The following is a 19,615-nucleotide window of genomic DNA, read 5'->3' on the forward strand; positions in this document are numbered from 1 at the left end:
TGGCTAGAAGAGCAGGTCAAAGGCTAGGAATATGCAGCAAGTAACTCCCCAAAGACTAACATCTGCAAGGCATAAGTCAGGTGTATGATGAAATACTCCCCACTTGCCTGGATGGGTGTTGTTCCAACAACACTCCAGAAGTTTCAACATCCAGGACAAAGCAACCCACTCGATTGGCACCACACAGACAATCATCTATTCCCTCTACCATTGATGCACAGTAACAGCACTGTACTATACGCAAGATGCACTGCAGAAATTCATCCAAAATTCTCAGACTGCACCTTCCAAACCCACGACCACTTCCATCTAGAAGGGCAAGGGCAGCAGATATATGGGCATGCCATCACTTTCAAGTTCCTCTCCAAAATACTCACTGTCCTGACATGGAAATATATTGCCTTTCCTTCACTTGAGTCAAAATCCTTGAATTCCCTCCCTCAGGGCACTGTGGGTCAACCACTGCTGGTGGGCTGCAGCAATTGGAGAAGACAGCGCTCCAGCACCTTCTCAAGGGCAGCTAGGGACTGACAATAATAAGTGTTTTTGAAGTATCTTTGCAGTTGTAATCTTGGAAATTGCAACACCCTCTATCTGTGCACAGAAATCAATAATGATCTGTTTTATTTTAGAAGTGATTTTTGGTTTGCGGGCTTCATGGTGATAAAGTCACTATGGATAGATGTCTCCCCTGTTCCTACTCCAGTAGTGCTGCAGGATCATTTGTCTCATCTTGAGAGATAGACAGGCCCTTGGTTTAAAATCTCCTGCAAAAGGATGGTTCTATTCTAATGTAGCATTTTTGTTTTGATCCAGAATCCTGAGAGATGCCATCATTGCCTCTACATTACAACCATGACTAAACTGCATAATAGTTTGTGACTGCACATCACTTTGGGATGTTTTTGAAAGGTTGTGTACAAATAGAAGTTCGTTCTTTTTAAAATTTTGTAAATCTGTGTGGTGGGGCCCTATAGAACATTATTTACTTTTTCCATGGGCACATTAGTCAGTGGAATGGTTAAGTATGGAGCAAGTGTCTTTGAAGACTGTAGCTAATGAGTGGAGTGATGCGCTGAGGGAGTCTGTTGCTATTTATCTTGTCAATATGTAGTGAACTGTTGAAGCTGTGCTGAAATAACTGTTGTGGGATGATTCACCTGACCTGCATTAAAGCTCCAAATCCCCTTCAACAGTCCTTTTAATGTTTACTGTGTAAATGATGGTTTAGAATATCATGAGTTTCTCTTTGCAGTAGATTAATGGGACCTGAACCAAAAGATGAGGGACCTATTCCTGAAATATTGCATTGCAAATTTTAGCATTGATGCTGAGATTTCAGTAGATAATGTGTAGGTGCTTGAAGCTGAATTAATCAGCTGTCAGTAAAACCATCCAGCAGATTTTGAACAAAGTTCAATATCCTGGGTTAAAACCACTACCACAGGCTTATGATCACATCCGTTTCATCATCGGCCATGCTGCATCATATTTTCTGGCTTGTCATAACTCTGATTTATATGAACTAAATCTGGAATAACATTCAATGAATGTGTATGTTTTATTTTCATCTGTGCAAGTTTGATGTCTAAGCTTTTTATTACAAATTATTATGGCCACTTCCATGATGAAAATTACTAATGTTAAATTATTGCACCATAATTCTGTTCTCCAACCAATGATGATGCTGTACCACGTCAGCTTTATTTCTGAGCTTCTCTTAAACAAGCACCTGTAATTCTAACAGTTTCTTGGTCATATAGGCTTTTGAAAATTGCTGTAAATGTTGTTGAAGTTTTCTTTTTGTCTTGTGCTCGTCAGAACAAATGCAAGAATGCCAAGTTTCAAATGACTGCAACAATTTATCATGTAGGGCACAAGAGGCATGATTGACCAGGTGATTCTAGCTGAGGCATTGCTTTAGGGAAAGCCATGGGGGACTATAGACTTACCTCTGAATGATTCAAGAAGACACAAGACCAAAACCACTTCTTTTGTTTTTAAACCTGGGTCCTTGCACATAAACGTACCTTGTGTCTAACAAGGGTAAATGACTTAGAATTCTCATGAACGCTACCTTTTTTCTTCCTGAGATGCAAGTTTTTTTGATGAACTAAATATATATTTGTTTAAAAAGATGCATTGTGCAACTTTGAAACAACTGAATTACGTCTCTATATCCTGAGGCGATTTTTATTGAGTGACTTTAGCCTCTTGGATGAAGATGATGCTTAAGTTTCATTGTGTCACAAATTACTGACTTTATTTAAGAGCTTGCATGGCATGTTGTGTAAAGCAATCATTCTGAAAGTTGTTGTGTAGAGCTTTGTGAAACCTCCAGCAATCTCCTGATTTGTACAGTCTTGGGAAACGTGGAACAATGTCATAACTTAGGAATGTAGCCTGTACTTAATTGCTTCCATGCAATAAGTTATATCTTTAAGACTCGAGCCTCTTGTTTAGACTGGGATACTAGGCTAGGATATGGATAAGTAGGAAATGAGTAGCTGACATTTAAGGGGATATTTCAAGAGTACTCTGAATAAGTACATTCCTACTATAAGAAATAATTGAAAGGGAAAGACCCACCATCTGTGGTTAAGGAAAATCCATGTAATGCGTGTGAGTGAGTGGAAGGTCATGTGATTGATCCAAACACTTAAAAGGAGGGAGAAGTTAAGAGTATGAGGAGAAGCTTGCTATAAATGTAAAAACCAGATAGTAAGAGTTTCTACAAATATCTGAAAGCTGGGCAGAAGCCAGCTCGCAGTTTTTGGAATGATACCCCAAGCATATACTTAACCTATATGAGTTCAAGTGCTGGAGTGGGTCTCAAGCCCACATTGATTTAGAGGCAAAAGCATTTTCAACTGAGCCAAGCTGCCATAATGATGTTTTTATGAAGCTGATTTTGGTTCAACGTTAGGCAATATGTTTTACCATAGAAGTTGCAAGGCATGAAAATCTATGGTCCACTTCACCTTCTGCCAGCCTTGTGGTTGCATTATACAAAGGTTGACAAACTATAGCAATCATACTCTAGCAACAAATCTAATACAGACCTAAACACAATGAGGAAAATATCCCAGTGGTGGATAACTTTGGGACTTGGGTGTAAAATCACCTTTTTCTTCCTCCCTAAATGTGCTCAACTTTTCGTATGTTCTAACTTCTCATAGTGTTGACTTCTCCTTTTAATCATTCTCTTCTATTAGTGATTTTTGAGAAGATTTGTAGCTCAGGTTGACAAGTCTGTAAGTTAGCTCGCTGAGCTTGAAGGTTTGTTTTCAAATGTTTTGTCACCATACTAGGTAACTTAATCAGTGAGAGTTTCTGGTGCAGCGCTGGTGGTATGTCCCAACTCTTTGTTCTTAGGTCTTGGTTTCATAAGGTGGGTGATATCATTTTTCCAAGGCAAGGCAGATAGGATCTAAGCTGATGTATTTATTGATGGAGTCTGGTTAGAATGCCATGCCTCCAAGAATTCTTGAGCATGTCTTTGTTTCGCCTCTCCTAGGATGTGTGTGTTGTCCTAGTCAAAGTGATGTCCTTCTTTATCTGTATGTAGGGAAACTAGTGATAGTGGGTCATGTCATTTGGTGGCCAGTTAGTGTTCATGTATCCTAGTGGCAAGTTTCCTGGTAGCTTGTCCAATTGTAGTTTTTTTTTTAAAACAGTTCCTGCATGGTATCTTGTAAATGGCGTTAGTTTTGCTGGTGGTATCTAATGGATCCTTTAGGTTCCTTAGTCGCTATTTAAGTGTGTTGCTAGATTTGTGGGATACCATGATGCCAAGGTGTCTTGAGTATTCTGGAAGTCATTTCTGATATGCCTTTGATATAAGGTAATGTTGCTATAGCTTTTGGTTGCGTTGTGTCTGCTTGTTTGGGTTTGTTTCTTAGGAATCGACAGATTGTGTTTATTGGGTGCCCATTTTTCTTGAAAATGTATAGATATTTTTCTTCAAAGAGATATCAGAAATGTCTTCCAGACTACTCAGACCGCTCGGCATCATGGTAGCCCACAAACCTACCAACACACTTAAACAGCAACTATGGAACCTAAAGGATCCATTAGATACCACCACCAAAACTAACGCCATTTACAAGATACCATGCAGGAACTGTAAAAATCATCACATTGGACAAACTAGCAGGAAACTTGCCACCAGGATACATGACCACCAACTAGCCACCAAAAGACTCACTCTCTCTAGTTTCATACATTACAGACAAAGAAAGATGCCACTTTGACTGGGACAACACACACATCTGCGGACAGGCGAGACAAGGACACACACGAGAATTCTTAGAGGCATGGCATTCTAACCAGACTCCATCAATAAATACATCAGCTTAGATCCTATCTGCCTTGCCTTGGAAAAATGATATCACCCACCTTAAGAAACCAAGACCTATAAATAGAGAGGGGGGACATGTCACCAGTGTTTCACCAGAGACTCTCACTGATGTTACCTAGTATGGTGAAACATTGAAAACGAACCTTCAAGCTTAGTGAGCTGACTTACAGACTTATTTTCTGTTATTCTTTATAATTTGATCAATCATCTGACCTTCAATCATCATCACCTATGCACAATTATGTGATTTCATGTTTCAATGTACATACTGCACTCCAAAGTACTTTAACAGAATAGTAGCACTCTAGTTGTCTGTTGCATTCCTGACGACTGCTGTCTTCATTGCTATAGGTAACTAGAATGAACTCCCTTTCCCAATCAACCAGTGAATGCCTATTGTCATGTTGTTCAGTACATTGTGTGCTCACAAAGCTTGGGAGATTATGTATTGTTTGCTCTTTATGTTAAATACTTGTTGAGAGCATTGTCATTGGCTGGATGCATACCCCAGGATCCACCAGGCTTTGATACCACTTTATTCCTCATGCCACCTCCCCTATCCCAACTCTTGCCACCTAGAGCAGGTCTAAATTTACCATTGATTGTTGCACTGGATTTGGTACTCATTGCACACTGTAAATTGCATTCTGATGTGCATAGTTCACCGACTTCACTAAGTGCCTTGACCATCAAGGCCAAACATTTGAGTTGGAGGAATGAATTCAAAGAAGGCCAAGGCATGTGATCTGTGTGTGTACGAATGTGTTCCTATATTTCAATTTGTTTTCACAGGGGTCCTTGAACTGTGTGTAAAAGTTATGGACTTTTTTGTTTTCAAGTTGAAATCCTGTTGAAGGGAACAGTTAAGTAGTATTTACGGTCACCAGCCAATCATTTACTATTTACCTTTGTGAACTGTTGGTGGTCATGCCACTATGATTTGTTTACATCCAGTGATTTCAGCACAAGGTGGTAGAACAGCAAGAGGAGTCCAGTAAAACATGTTCTTGATGCTTTTTTTTGAAAAGGAAAAATACTTCCATTTACAGTGCTCCAAAACACTTTAAGTAATGAGTGTAGCTGGCAAGGCTGAACCATCTTCAACTGCTTCATCAATGACCTTCCCTCCACCATAAGGTTAGAAATGGGAATGTTTGCGCAATGTTCAGCATCATTTGTGATTTCTCAGATACTGAGGCAGTCAATGTTCAAATGCTGCAAGATCTGGACAATATCCAGGCTCAGCCTGACAGGTGGCAAGTAGCATTCTGCCACAAACGTGACCATCTTACCACTGCCTCTTGACATTCAGCGGTGTTACTATCACTAAATACTCCACTGTCAACATCCTGGGGATTACCATTTGACCAGAAACTCAACTGGGACTTAGCAATAAACAGTGGCTACAAGAGGAGGTGAGAGGCTGGGCACACTGTGATGAGTAACTCTCCATCTAACTCCCTAAAGCTTGTCCACCACTTACAATGCACAAGTCAGGAGTGTGATGGAATATTCCCCACTTGCCTGGATGAATGCAGCTCCAAAAACACTAGAAGCTTGACACTGTCCAGGACAAATCATGCTTGTTTGGCACCACATCCACAAGCATTCACTCCCTCCTGCACTGATGATCAGTACCAGCAGTGTGTACCATCTACAAAATGCACAGCAAGCAATTCACCAAAGAAGTTTAGACAGCACCTTCCAAACCCATAACCATTTAAGTCTGAAAGGATAAGGGTAGTAGATGCATGGGGACACCACCACCTGCAAGTTCATTTTTCAAAGTGTTGTTAATTTTGTGTCAGCAAACTTAACAAATCATTTGCAAGAGAAGACCCCACAAACAACAAAAATCTAATTTGGTGGTAGTGTTGTTTGCTGCATATTGTTTCAGACAGAGGAAATCTGTGAATTTTGCCCAAGATTCTTTTTGCATTTGACTGAATGAATGGAGCTTTGGTTTAGGATAGTGCCTTCAACAGTGCAGCATGTTTTCAATATTATCTTAACCTTAAGGGTCTGGAGTGAGGCTTAAGCTCACTTTATGCAATTTGTATTCAATCTGAGGGCACAAAAAAAGCTTATTACACTTGTTATTGATGCAACTTACAAATGCTATATTATCCTATGATAACTGTGTGCTGGAAGGAATCCTAATTTGCTTCTCAGTTGGAACTGGTGTAGAGGTTTTCTTTTTAATATAGATTGTATCCAGGAACAAGCCAATCCTCATTTGTTCATGTAGGTGTTTGTGCTTCACACAAACCTTGTCCCAGCCTACATTATCTATCCCCAGCAGTGTACCTTTTTCTGTTCTTCCTCATTTTGTTTCTCTAACTTCCCTTAATTATGTCAACATGATTCACCGTAATTATTTTTTGTGCTAGCATGTTCCACATTACAGCAGCCACTTCTGAGTGCAGGTCTCTCCTGTATTCAATATTGGATTTATTCGTGACCACATTCACAGACACACACACCCCTTGATTAGATCACCTCACCACCACGCCCCCCCCCCCCACCCACCTCATCTCCAGCTTAGAGTCATAGAGATGTACAGCATGGAAACAGACCCTTCGGTCCAACCTGTCCATGCCGACCAGACATAAATGCATTTTTAAGTGAATGTATGCTTGCATTATAATTCGGTGCTCTCTTTCCACCTTTTGTTTTGGAATGGAATGGGGTGAGGTGTGAGTGATAGGTAGAAAATGAATTTATCGCCGTGCTCTGAGTTCCTCCATTCCTACCTCTTTTATAAAATTAGTTTCCTGCCCCTAACTGTCTTGGAGTTGCCATGAGGATCTGAATGCCTTGGCTAACTCCAGTCAAATCTGTGTGCTTGCAAGGGTTGGCTTCTTCCTTCCTTGATGTGTATTGTTATTTTCTCCTTTTTTACCTATAAAGTTTTGAGGTGGAACCATTGCTAATGTGACCTTTGGAAAATATGACAATGTCTACCTAAGAAAAAAAGGAAAATCTTGTCCTAAATAGCATCCACTTGTTTCTTAACAATATCTGAAAAGTACTGTTCAGACTTTAATAAGATCGGTATGTAGATAAGCAGAGAAACCCTTTTTGTGTGCACAGAGATGAGATGAATATCCACTTAGTGGTTGAGGGAAGAATGTTGGCCAGAGTTTCGTTTCTTGGAACAAGCAAATCAGGCTTGAACATCTTGTCTGCAGGGCAACAATGCTACATTGCAGTGACAGCCTGGATTATACACTTGAATCAGGGACTGTGATTTTAACCCACAGCCTTCTGACTCTTGGGTAACTGAGCAGTCACCAAAACAAACTGATGCTGGCTAGACTGTCAATTTGGTTGCACATACATGATCTATAAGCTGCTTGGTGTGTTTCGATCTCCAAGTTATAACTTTGGAATTCTACCAGCTGTCTACGTCTTCTATCAATAACTATATCAAACCATTGTCAATAATATTCAGGAACATTGAATGATGCCAGGCCTGTAAAGGGTTTAATTATTAGAGGTCACGTAAGCTTGGCTTCTATATCCTAGTGTAGTAGATTGAAGAGCGACCAGATTGTGGTGTTTAACGTTTTAATAAGATTCAAAAAAATTAATTTTATGAAATAATTCTCTCTGGAAAATCAAGATCAGGAAACACACAATTTAAAATTTGAATTGGGCCATTTAGAAGTAAAATCAGAGACCCTTTTTGAAGCTCCTCCAAAAGACAAGACATCCTGGAGAATTGATTGAATATGTTCAAAACATGATACTGTTTGTTATGTAATGGTATTGAGGAATATCCATCAAGTATGATTAAATGGAGTTTAAATGCATGGTTTTATTGAATAGTAAAATAGGCTTGGGGATGAATCATCCACTCCTGTTCTGATATGTGAAATGCTTTGAGGCTTTTCAACATCCTGCGCTTAATACATTGAGCCTATAAATCTGAAAGGGTAAAAAATTGTATATCTGGATATGAGTGATCAGCAAATGTGTTAACCCCAAAAGGTCACTGTTTGCTTTTTGCTGAATTTGCTGTGTTCCGTGCTCTGCTGCCAAGGTGTCACAGCAGTCTGGTCTTCATTTGCAGCTGATGGCCAATGGTGACCTAGAGATGGGCCCAGCATATCATGATGAAATTTAATTGAGTATTTGGCATGGGCCCAGTTTTCAGAGGGTGAAAAGTTTAAATTTGGACAGAGTCAACTATATTTCTGTTTGCCTAACTCTGTATGGATTGAAACCAGATCCTGCATCAGACTCTACATGACGTTAACATTTTAGTGTTCAAGTTGTTTGGCCAGTGTTCCAAATGTTTCACTTTTTTTTTTGCTTTGTCGTCTTATCTTTTGTTCTCTTTGGTCATTCTCTCAGTTGTTTGTTCTTGCGTTTGCTCGTGCTCTCTTTCCATTACGCAAATCATCCACTCCATCTACACTTTCCTACCAACATAATCAAAGACCTCTCCTACCCAGGTTATACTCTCTCTTCCATCAGGCAGACGGTACAAAAATTTGGAAACACATGTCAACAGATTTAAGAACAGCTTCTTCCCTACTGTTATCAGACTTTTGAACAGACCGTGTGTATATTAGAGTTGATCTTTCTGTGCACCTTCTCTGTACCTGTTATACTTTTTTTATTCTGTATTCTGTTTTATCACCCTTATATACTTCTGATTTGCATGGATAGCACACAAAACAATGTTTTTCACCGTATCTCATTCATGTGACTCTCTAAGGTCAGATCAAGTCAAAAAGCTGCTAACTCTGAATGCCAACAAAAACTAGGGATAGCAATAAGAGTTTTCATTGACATAGCTAACCTAGGAAAACACCCTGAGTTACTTCATTGGAGAATCTCTAACAGCATTTGAATCGTGAGCCACATTTTAAAAATAATTATTATTAGGTGACTGAAACCTTGGGCAAGGAGGTAGGTGGTGATGGGCGTGTGGAAGTCTGGTAGGTGATGAAAGGAAATGATCAGACTATTGATCTTGGTCTTTTTCAGAATCCAGGCATAGATAATTCCCAAATCTTTTCTCTCTTCCCAAAGTGAGTACTGAAAATGTTTATCTCTACCCTGAGTCAACTCTGCACAGGTCAGGTAGTGAAGGCAAATCTCTCCTGAACTATTTAAGTTGACATGGCTGATGTGATAATATAGTACAACAGGAAGCTATTTCGTGGCTCATCAGGTCTGCTCCAGCTCTTTTTCCAAGTGCAGTATATTCATCAGTTAGTTTTTTTGTCCATATCCGTGCAATATTTTCCCCTTCTAATATTTAGAATTCCACTGACTATTGAACCATCATTGGACAAGTTCCTTCCAAATCTTAGCCACTTGTATAAAAATGTTTTTCAGCTACTGGAAACCATTTCTCTTTATTCACAGTATCTAAACACTTATGTCAAATCTTCATTTAGCTTTCTCTAGTCTTTCCATGTAATTGTAATTCCTCATCTGTAGAACTATTCTTCTAAATCTGAGTCCTAAAGATGTACAGTACAGAAACACACCCTTCGGTCCAACTCGTCCATGCTGACCAGATATCCCACCCCAATCTAGTCCCACCTGTCTCACAACATCCAAATCATTTATATACATGATGAAAAGTATGGACCCAGCACCAATCCTTGGGGTACTCCACTGGTCACAGGCCTTAAGTCTGAATAACAACCTTTCACCACTACCCACTGTCTTGTACCTTTTTTGAGCTAGTTCTGTATCCAAATGGCTAATTCTCTCCCTGAATTCCATGAAATCTAAACTTGCTCACCAGTCTCCCAGTGAACCTTGTCAAATGCCTTACTGAAGTCCTTATCGATCACGTCACGCTCTGCCCTCATCAATCCTCTTTGCAATTTCTTCAAAAAAACTCAAACAAGTTTCTGAGACATGATTTCCCACGCGCAAAGCCATGTTGACAATCAAGAAGGGCTTATGCCCGAAACATTGATTCTCCTGCTCCTCAGATGCTGCCTAGCCTGCTGTGTTTTTCCAGCACCACGCTTTTCATATCCCTAACCAGTCCTTGCCTTTCCAAATACATGTACATCCTGTCCCTCCGGATTCCCTCCAGCAACTTGCCCACCACTGAGGTCAGGCTCACTGGTCTATAGTTACCTGGCTTGTCCTTACCACTCTTCTTAAACAGTGGCACCACGTTAGCCAACCTCCAATCTTTCAGCACCTCATCTTTTGAATATGGAGGCAGACAGATATCTCAGTAAAGTAAGATTGCCAAGCAATCACTTCTCTAGCTTCCCACAGAGTTCTAGGGTATATCTGATCAGGTCCTGGGGGTTTATCCATATTTATTTCAGACATCTAGCACTTCTTCCTCCTCTGTAATATGGACATTTTCAAGTTGTCACCATTTCCCTACAGTGTATATCTTCCATGTCCTTTTCCACAGTAAATGCTGATGCAGAATATTCGTTTAGTATTTGCCCCATCTCTTGTGGCTCCACACAAAGGCCACCTTGCTGACCTTTGAGGGGCCCTATTCTCTCCCTAGTTACCCTTTTGTCCTTAATGTATTTGTGAAAATCCTTTGGATTCTCCTTAACTCCATTTGCCAACTTGACCCTGTCCTCCGGACCTGTCTGTCACTGCGCCCTCTGACCTATCACCTTCCCCCTCACCTTCAATTGCTTTCCCAGCTACCTCCCACATCCCCACCCCCTTCCCAATTATCTCTCAGCCCTGACCCACAAGCCTCATTCCTGTTGAAGGGCTTATGTCCAAAACATCGATTCTTCTGCTCCTCAGATGCTGCCTGATCAGCTGTGCTTTTCCAGCACCGCACTCTTGACTCTGATCTCCAGCATCTGCACTCCTCACTTTCACCTATTATTCTTACAGATAACTGCAATCTCCTTACAAATTTATTTCTCAATTTCCCTTTGACTATTAGGGGGTCTATAGTATAATCCAATAAGGTTGATCATCCCTTTCTCATTTCTCAGTTCAACCCACATAACTTCCCCGGAATTATTTCTGGGAATATCCTCCCTCAGCACAGCTGTAATGCTATCCCTTATCAAAAATGCTATTCCCCCTCATCTCTTGCCTCCCTTTCTATCCTTTCCTCTAGAATTTGTACCCTGGAACATGTAAGCTGCCAGTCTTGTCCATTCCTGAGCTATGTTTATGTAACTGCTATGATATCCTAGTCCCAAGTTCCTAACCATGCCTTGAGTTCATCTGCCTTCACTGTTAGGCCCCTTGCATTGAAATAAATGCAGTTTAATTTATTAGTCCTACCTTGTCCTGGCCTGTCCTGACTTTTTGTTTGTTTGACTGGCTTCTATTGTCAATTGTACCAGTCATAGAGATGTACAGCATGGAAGCAGACCCTTCGGTCCAACCCGTCCATGTCGACCAGATATCCCAACCCAATCTAGTCCCACCTGCCAGCACACGGCCCATATCCCTCCAACCCCTTCCTATTCATATACCCATCCAAATGCCTCTTAAATGTTGCAATTGTACCAGCCTCTACCGCTTCCTCTGGCAGCTCATTCCATATACGTCCCACTCTGTCTTGCATGAAAATGTTGCCCCTTAGGTCTCTTTTTATATCTTTCCCCTCTCACCCTAAACCTATGCCCTCTAGTTCTGGATTCCCCGACCCCAGGGAAAAGACTTTGTCTATTTATCCTATCTGTGCCCCTCATAATTTTGTAAACCTCTATTAGGTCACCCCTCCGCCTCGCTCCAAGGAAAACAGCCCCAGCCTGTTCAGTCTCTCCCTGTAGCTCAGATCCTCCAACCCTGGCAACATCCTTGTAAATCTTTTCTGAACTCTTTCAAGTTTCACAACATCTTTCCGATAGGAAGGAGACCAGAATTGCACGTGATTGATCTCGTTCCTCACTATCTCCCTGGTTTCTCTCTTCCCCCCCCCACCCAACTCCACCTTATAGGTTTAAATCTTCCTAAGCAGCTCTACCAAATCTCCCTGCCAGTATATTAGTCCCCTTTTTAATTCAGGTGCAATCCATCCTCCTTGTACAGGTCACTTCTACCTGAAAAGAGAGTCCAGTAATCCAATAATGTGAATCCTTCTGCCATACACCAGCTCCTCAGCCATGCATTCATCTGCTCTATCCTCCTATTCCTCGAGGAGAAAGTGAGGACTGCAGATGCTGGCGATCAGAGCTGAAAATGTGTTGCTGGAAAAGCGCAGCAGGTCAGGCAGCATCCAAGGAACAGGAGAATCGACGTTTCGGGCTTAAGCCCTTCTTCAAGAATGAGGAAAGTGTGTCCAGCAGGCTAAGATAAAAGGTAGGGAGGAGGGACTTGGGGGAGGGGCGTTGGGAATGCGATAATCCTCTTACAAGGATGTCTTCCTTGAAGAAGCTCTCTTCCTCCCTCTACAAGGATTTCAGTGAGTCCCTCTCTCACTGCACACCCCAGGTCACCCTCACCTTGACCTCCCTCCACCTATCGCATTCCCAACGCTCTCCTCCCTACCTTTTGTCTTAGCCTGCTGGACACACTTTCCTCATTCCTGAAGAAGGGCTGATGCCTGAAATGTCGATTCTCCTGTTCCTTGGATGCTGCCTGACCTGCTGCGTTTTTCCAGCAATACATTTTCAGCACCTCCTATTACTCCCCTCACTTGCTAGCAGCACTGGGAGCAATCCAGATATTACTACTCTTGAGGATCTCCTTTATAAATTCCTGCCTAACTCTATATTCTCCCTTCAGAATCTCATCCTTTACCCTTCCTATGTTATTGGTTCCAACGTGTGCAATGACCTGCTGGCCTCTTGAGAACATTCTGCACCCTCTGAGACACCCTTGATTCTGGCACCTGGGAGGTAACCTACCATTCTGTTTTTTTTTTGCTGCTGGCCACAAATGTCTGTCTGTGTGCTTCAGACTTGAGTACCTTAACACAATTGATGTCTTGGAGCCCGATGTGACCTCATTGCATTAGAGCTAGTCTCATTACCAGAAACATGGCTGTTCATGCTACATTCCCCTGAGGGTCTATCACCCCCTACGCTTTTCCAAAACAGCTTATTTGAAATGGGGATAGCCACAGAGGACCCCTGCACTAGCTGCCTACCTCTCTTATCTTTCCTGGAGTTAACCCATCAATGTGACTGTATCTGCGACTTTTCTCCCTTCCTATAAACTGACATCCATCACATCCCTTTGTAAATTCCTCATTGCTTCTAACTGCCTCTTCAACTGATCCATTCGATCTGATAGGATTCACAACCAATGGTATTTATAACAGATATAATCCTCAGTAATCTGTAAACTCTCCCTAAATTCCCACATCTGATGAGAGCATATCACACTCCACTAAGGGCCATTTTTGTTTCTTTCAATGTACAGACCCAGAAAATAGCACTGTGTTATTCCTCTGCAAAACATTGCTCCAGGTTAACTTAATACTTATGGCTTATACTTTTAAGTTTAATTAAGAGACATATCTCAATTAAACATATAATTGAGAAAAAACCCACTCGACTCACTACTGTATGGCTTCACTTAAGACTACTTACTTATGTGCTGTGACCTCTCCCAAACAACAGGTTCGTCCAAGATTAGTTATGAATTTCACTGTTTGTTAATTTTTCCCAGATGCACTGTAGTGCCCAGCGATACATGTATTCAAACAGCAAAGGCTGTAACTGCGTAGGTTCAGTGTTGTTCTCTCTGTGCTGCTCTCTCTGCTCTCTCTCGCACTGACCTCACCATGTGCTGCCTTTCTCTGTTCCTCTCCTTTTTTAAAGAGCTTCTTGAAGTTTCTGAAGTGTTCTTGGAATTTGAACCTACTACACCACCTCTAGCTGCACGAATTTAATTGTTCGTTTAGCTTTAGCATAGTTTCCTGACTTCTGTCATTTAAGCTTCTGTGTGTAAAGCCAACGTTGCTTCTTTAACTGCTCTGTTAGCTCATTTGGCCACTGTCACAAATTTATGCACCAAAACCCCCAGATCTGTTTTTTAACATTGTAAGGTTTAGTTTATCTTCTTTCTCCCTACCAAAATGACTATACGCTTTTTTTTTCTGTATTGAATTTCAGCTGCTCAATGTCTGACCATTTCACCAGCCTATCTCTGTCCGCTTAAAGTCTATTATCATTTTCCTTGTTATACTGAAAGCATTTTGCATTATTCTCTACACTGCAAAAAGAATTATTTTCTCTAAAGATGGACTTTGGCTAGGATAACTGGCTAACTGTTAATCTTTGTCAAACTAATTTCTTTTTGGACAGGAATGCGTCAAGATGACATATGTTTCATCCGTGGTACGATTTGTGGATTACAGTAATTCAAGCACCACGCTGCATGAGAATTCAACTGTGCCTATAGGCACCAGCACTACAGCTCCGATGCCATGGTGGACCTCCACAGCAACTGCTGGCACAGCAACCAATGTTACCCAACCAAACCAATGTCTCGTTGTGCTGTATGAGGATATTGGTAGATCACGGTAAAGTATCTTTACTTATCTACCAGTCTTCCCTTTTATACCTTGACTGGAGAGTGTTGCAAGCGGTTGAAGCTTGTGTGGAAATGTCAAGGATGGGGACTGGAGTGAGAATAACTGGGAAGCTCTTGCCTCCTGTGCTGTTAAGAAATATGGGTTTAGGGTGAGAAAATGGACTTTAATATTGAATATCCCAGAGAAGAGTAGACTCTGAGCCATACAATGTATTCCTCTACCCTTTTAAGTTCTTATTGTTTTGGCTAGCAAGTTAAAGTCATGGGGAAATTTCACCAGGTTTCCTCTTCATAAGCACTATGCAGTGACCCTTAGATTTCATGCATGTGGTCACTATCCAGTTACAGGAGTAGGATGGAATCTGCTATGTAAGGATCCATATGTATAGTTTATTAAATTAAGCTTTTTAAATACACAACTCTTCATTTGCCTAGTACCTTGTTTGAGCACTGGGCTTTACCAAGTCTTTATAGCTGCTGAATTACTTCTGAAATTTTGTTTTAATCATTCATGGGATAAGGGCTAGATCAGCATTTATTGCTTTACCCAATTGCCCAGAGTCAATCGCATTGTGGTTCCAGAGTCACATGTAGGCTCCCTAAAGAACATCAGTGAACAAGGTTAGTTTTTCTGACAATCAATGATGGATTCACAATCATTATTAGAGTCTTAGTACCATATTTTGTTTTTGTGTATTCAATTCAAATTCCACTATCTGCCGTGGTGGGAATTGGACCTGGATGTCTGGTTTAACAGTCCAGATGGTACATCACTAGGCCACGGCCTCCCCTCTTTACTGTTGTTATTTGCAAAACATGGCAGCCAAGTATTCGTTCTGCAAAACAAGCTCCCACAAACAGATATGACCAGAATAGCATTTTGTTTTCTCGTGCTGTTGGTTAATGGCTAAATACTGTTGAAACACAAAGGAGAACTTCTCTGCTTTTCACACATTTATCTCTCTCTCACACACAAATGTGTTACTGTACATTTATCCCTGACTACTGCGCCGAGCATACATATCCCTGAACACAATGGGCAGTTTAGCACGGCCAAATCGCCTAGCCTGCACATCTTTGGACTGTGGGAGGAAACCCACACAGACAAGGGGAGAATGTCTGTGTGGAATTTGCATAGTCACCTGAGGCTGGAATCGAACCTCTTGTACAGGTCCCTGGCACTGTGAAGCAGCAGTGCTACCACTGGGCCACTGTGCAGCCCTATGAAATGGTTATCGCAAGTTAATGGTTATAGCATGAGAGGAGATCATTTGGCTTGATGTCTGTGTCCTTCCTCTGAAGGAGCAATTCACCTAGCACCACAGAGTGCAGAAGAGGACCTTCTGATCCATCAAGTTTGCAAAAACGATTGTGGATCTGCACTAATCCCACTTTCCAGCACTAGACCCACAGCCTTGAATGTTATGATGTTTCAAGGTTTAAAAGGCTGAGGTTTCCTGACTTGACTACCTTCCCAGGCAATGTATTACAGATTCCCATCACAAGTTTTAAAAAAACTTTTCCTCTCATTCTCTCCAAACCTCCTACCTTGCACTTTAAAATTATAACCCCCTTCTAAGGGGAATAGCTGCTCTAACAATCTGTCATGGCTGATAAAAGCAAGAATCCTGTGTACCTTTCTAACTCCCCTATTTACCTGTCCCGCCATTTTCTGGGATCTACGGATAATCACTTCAAGATTTGCCATGTTTCTCTGAGCTTCCAAGTGCCTGTCATTCATTGAGTATTCCCTTGCCTTGTTATTTCAAAGTGCACCACCTCACACTTAACAGGATTAATTTTCATTCACCATTAGTCTAACCAATCCATCTACATCGTCCTGTAACTTAAGAATTGCTTCCTTGCTGTCAACCAACTGGCCACGCATCATGGCATCCACAACCATACTTATCATATTCTCCACCCACCCTGTCCCCTTATTCTACATCTACATTCTACATATCTATCTCGCACAATGAGGGACTCAACTCCTGTGATACACCATTCGACACCAGCCTGCACTGCACAGAGTTTCTACGACCACCTGTGTTTCCTACATTTAAACTGATTTTGACTTCAATTTCGCAAGTTGCCCTGAATCCCTTTGCCCTTCATTTTTCAAGTAATTCTGCAAATGTTTCCCATCTAGATAAAGATTCAAATCCTTATGAAGGCCTCAATTGATCCTGTTTCATTTTCTTGAAGTTCAGTTGAGATATTAACCATTTGCTATGTGACAAAAATATTTTCCTCATGCCATCACTACGTTTTATTGCCATGTACCTAAAATCTGGTACCCTTTGGTTCTCAATCCTTCTAGCAATAGGCATAATTTTTTCCTTTTACTCTGTTCAGATCTCTCTTGATTTTGAATACTTCTAGCAAATCTCTCCATCACCTCTTCGAAAGTGAAGTAGTTCCAAATTCTCCCTTTTTTTTTCTTTTACATTCATTGCTCAGTCCTTGGAGTATAGGAGTTGGGAAGTCACGTTGAAGTTGTCTAGGTCCATGGTGAAGGCTCTTACCAGGATGTTGCTGGTATGGAAGGTTTGAGTTATATAGAGAGGCTGGATAGACTAAGAATTTTTTCACTGAAGTGTAGGAGGTAGAGAGGTGACCTTTCGTAGAAGTTCATAATATTATGAGTATAGATAGAGTTAATGGTAGGTGTCTTTTTCCTTGGATGAATGATTTCAAGACTAGGGGTCACCTTTTTAAGGTGAGAGGAGAGAGATTTTAAAAAAAGACATAAGGAACAAATTTTTTACACCAGGTGGTTCACATGTGGAGTGAATTTCCTGAGGAAGTGGTGGATGCGGGCACAATTACAACGTGAAGTATGTGATTAGGAAATGTTTGGAGAGATTTGGGTCAGGAGCAGGCAGGTGGAACTAGAATAGTTTGGGATTCAGTTTGACATGGACTGGTTGGACTGAAGGGTTGGTTTCCGTGATGTATGACTCTAACAGGAGCTCTGATACCCTGATCTCTTGCACCCTGCTGCCATTCCCATGAATTTGCTTTATGTCCTCTCTCGTACCTTCACAATTTTCTTTAAGTGTGGTGCCCAGAATTGGGGGCAATACTCTGGTTTAGTCCCAATGTTTGATAAAGATTTGCTATAACTTTATTGCTTTTGTACTGTCTTTGCCCCATCAATAAAATCTTCAAAACTGTATCATTACTTACTGTTCCTCAACTTGTTCAGCCATCTTAATGATTAACGGAAATATATATTTTGTTTTAGACATACACACCCCAACTCAGGTCCCTCTGTTCTTCTTCTACTCTTTAGAATTATACTATTTTTGACATTATCTGTCCATTTTCTTCCTGACAGAATGAATCACTTCATACATTTCCACACTCAGATTTGCCTATCATTTGTCCATCCCTTCTGTAAGTAACTTGCCAGTTTTTAAAATCCCTGATTCTGTTTTCTAAATTTTTTTTTCTGCTGCTGAGGTTAAACTGATCTGTGGTTGCTAGACTAAGCTTTGTCATTTTTTTTTAATGAGAGTGTAACATTTGCAATTCTCCAATCCTCTGGCACCATTCCTGAGTTTAAGGGTTTCAGTATTGTCTTTGGTATTAATTTCTGGTTCCCAAAACTCTGCCAATTTAGGTTTTTTTTTACTGCAAAGGAAACTTCGTGTGGATCAGCTTGGGCCATGGTATGAGTTGGAGAAAGGGCAAAGACTTGATGCCTTTTGTTGTTGAATTAGGAAGACAAACTAGTAAAGTTAAATCTGCTTTCACTTAACATGGAAATGTAGACATTAAAAAAAAATCGTCAGGGACTTTCCTGAACAGCATCACTAAACTTTCATGAGAATTTTCTTTGCGAATCTTTCTGTCCATCTTTTATTTGAGGAATTGACTATATGTGGTAATTAGTTAGGTGATGGGAGGGCGATAATTGTTTTGGGGAACTTCACCCAGAGAGTTAATCTGTGGAATTCCTTGCCCAGTGAAGTAGTTGATGCTACCTCAGTAATCACTTTTAAAGTTAAGATGCTTTCTTGAAAAATAGAGGAATTAAGGGATATGGTGAAAACATGTGTAATTGCAGCTGAGTCCATGAAAAGATCAGCCATGATCTTATTGAATGGCAGAGCAGGCTCAAAGGGCTGGACGACTTACTCCTCCTAGTTCTTATGTTCTTATGGAAGTAGGATTGGGAGATCAAAGCCTAAAGAACTGCTTGATGAATTTGCTCACTCATCAAGCTAGCCCATGGAACTAAGTGGTCAAACATTATTAAAATGCTGTCAATAAACTTTGTGACTTTAATTTGTAATCCGCCATATGGAAAGTTGTCTTCCACCAGAAACCGACACCAATCCATAAGTCAAATTTATTGGTATACTATCAGTGTTGCTTGGGCATGTGAAAATCCAATAACAATGGATATTATTACCTTGAATCAGTTTCTCTGAGTGAATAAGAAGACTGGTTTTTGAGTGCACCGTTCCGAGCAGGATGCTGATCATTCAATTAGTACGTGGAAGTTAGCTTCCCCAACTCCTACCGAAAATGCTTAGGCAGTACTTATCAATCCAGGCAAGATTTGTTTTCACCTGTGTAATGTCATTAATTTTTATAGTTTTAGTTACATGTCATCATAAGCTGGGTCTGTAATTCATTATGTAGGGACTGTTGAAATTGTTATGACTGAGTGAGACTATTTTATATTTGTTGTGTACAGTCAATTATCATGGTTGATCATCCAATGTAATATTTTTTTCTGTATTTAACAAAGAAAGCTAGGCTTCAAAATTTAACAGGGCAAAA

At 40.8% G+C, this 19,615-nt stretch overlaps 1 protein-coding gene across 3 annotated transcripts in view; it reads left to right on the plus strand.

The window, feature by feature from the left end:
* tpra1 (transmembrane protein, adipocyte asscociated 1) overlaps positions 1–19,615 on the plus strand; it is an 84,367-nt gene that overhangs the window by 24,651 nt on the left and 40,101 nt on the right. For 2 of the 3 annotated variants that reach the window (XM_072581808.1, XM_072581807.1), the window contains exon 2: positions 14,593–14,810. In XM_072581808.1, coding sequence (XP_072437909.1) covers positions 14,605–14,810 — 206 coding nt within the window. In that variant the 5' untranslated portion in view covers positions 14,593–14,604. Of the gene's footprint in view, positions 1–13,087; positions 13,180–14,592; positions 14,811–19,615 lie in introns of those variants that run through there. The other variant, XM_072581809.1, reaches the window with a different exon arrangement.

The sequence above is a fragment of the Chiloscyllium punctatum genome, chromosome 12 (genome assembly GCF_047496795.1).
Source record: "Chiloscyllium punctatum isolate Juve2018m chromosome 12, sChiPun1.3, whole genome shotgun sequence".
Classification (NCBI taxonomy): domain Eukaryota; kingdom Metazoa; phylum Chordata; class Chondrichthyes; order Orectolobiformes; family Hemiscylliidae; genus Chiloscyllium; species Chiloscyllium punctatum.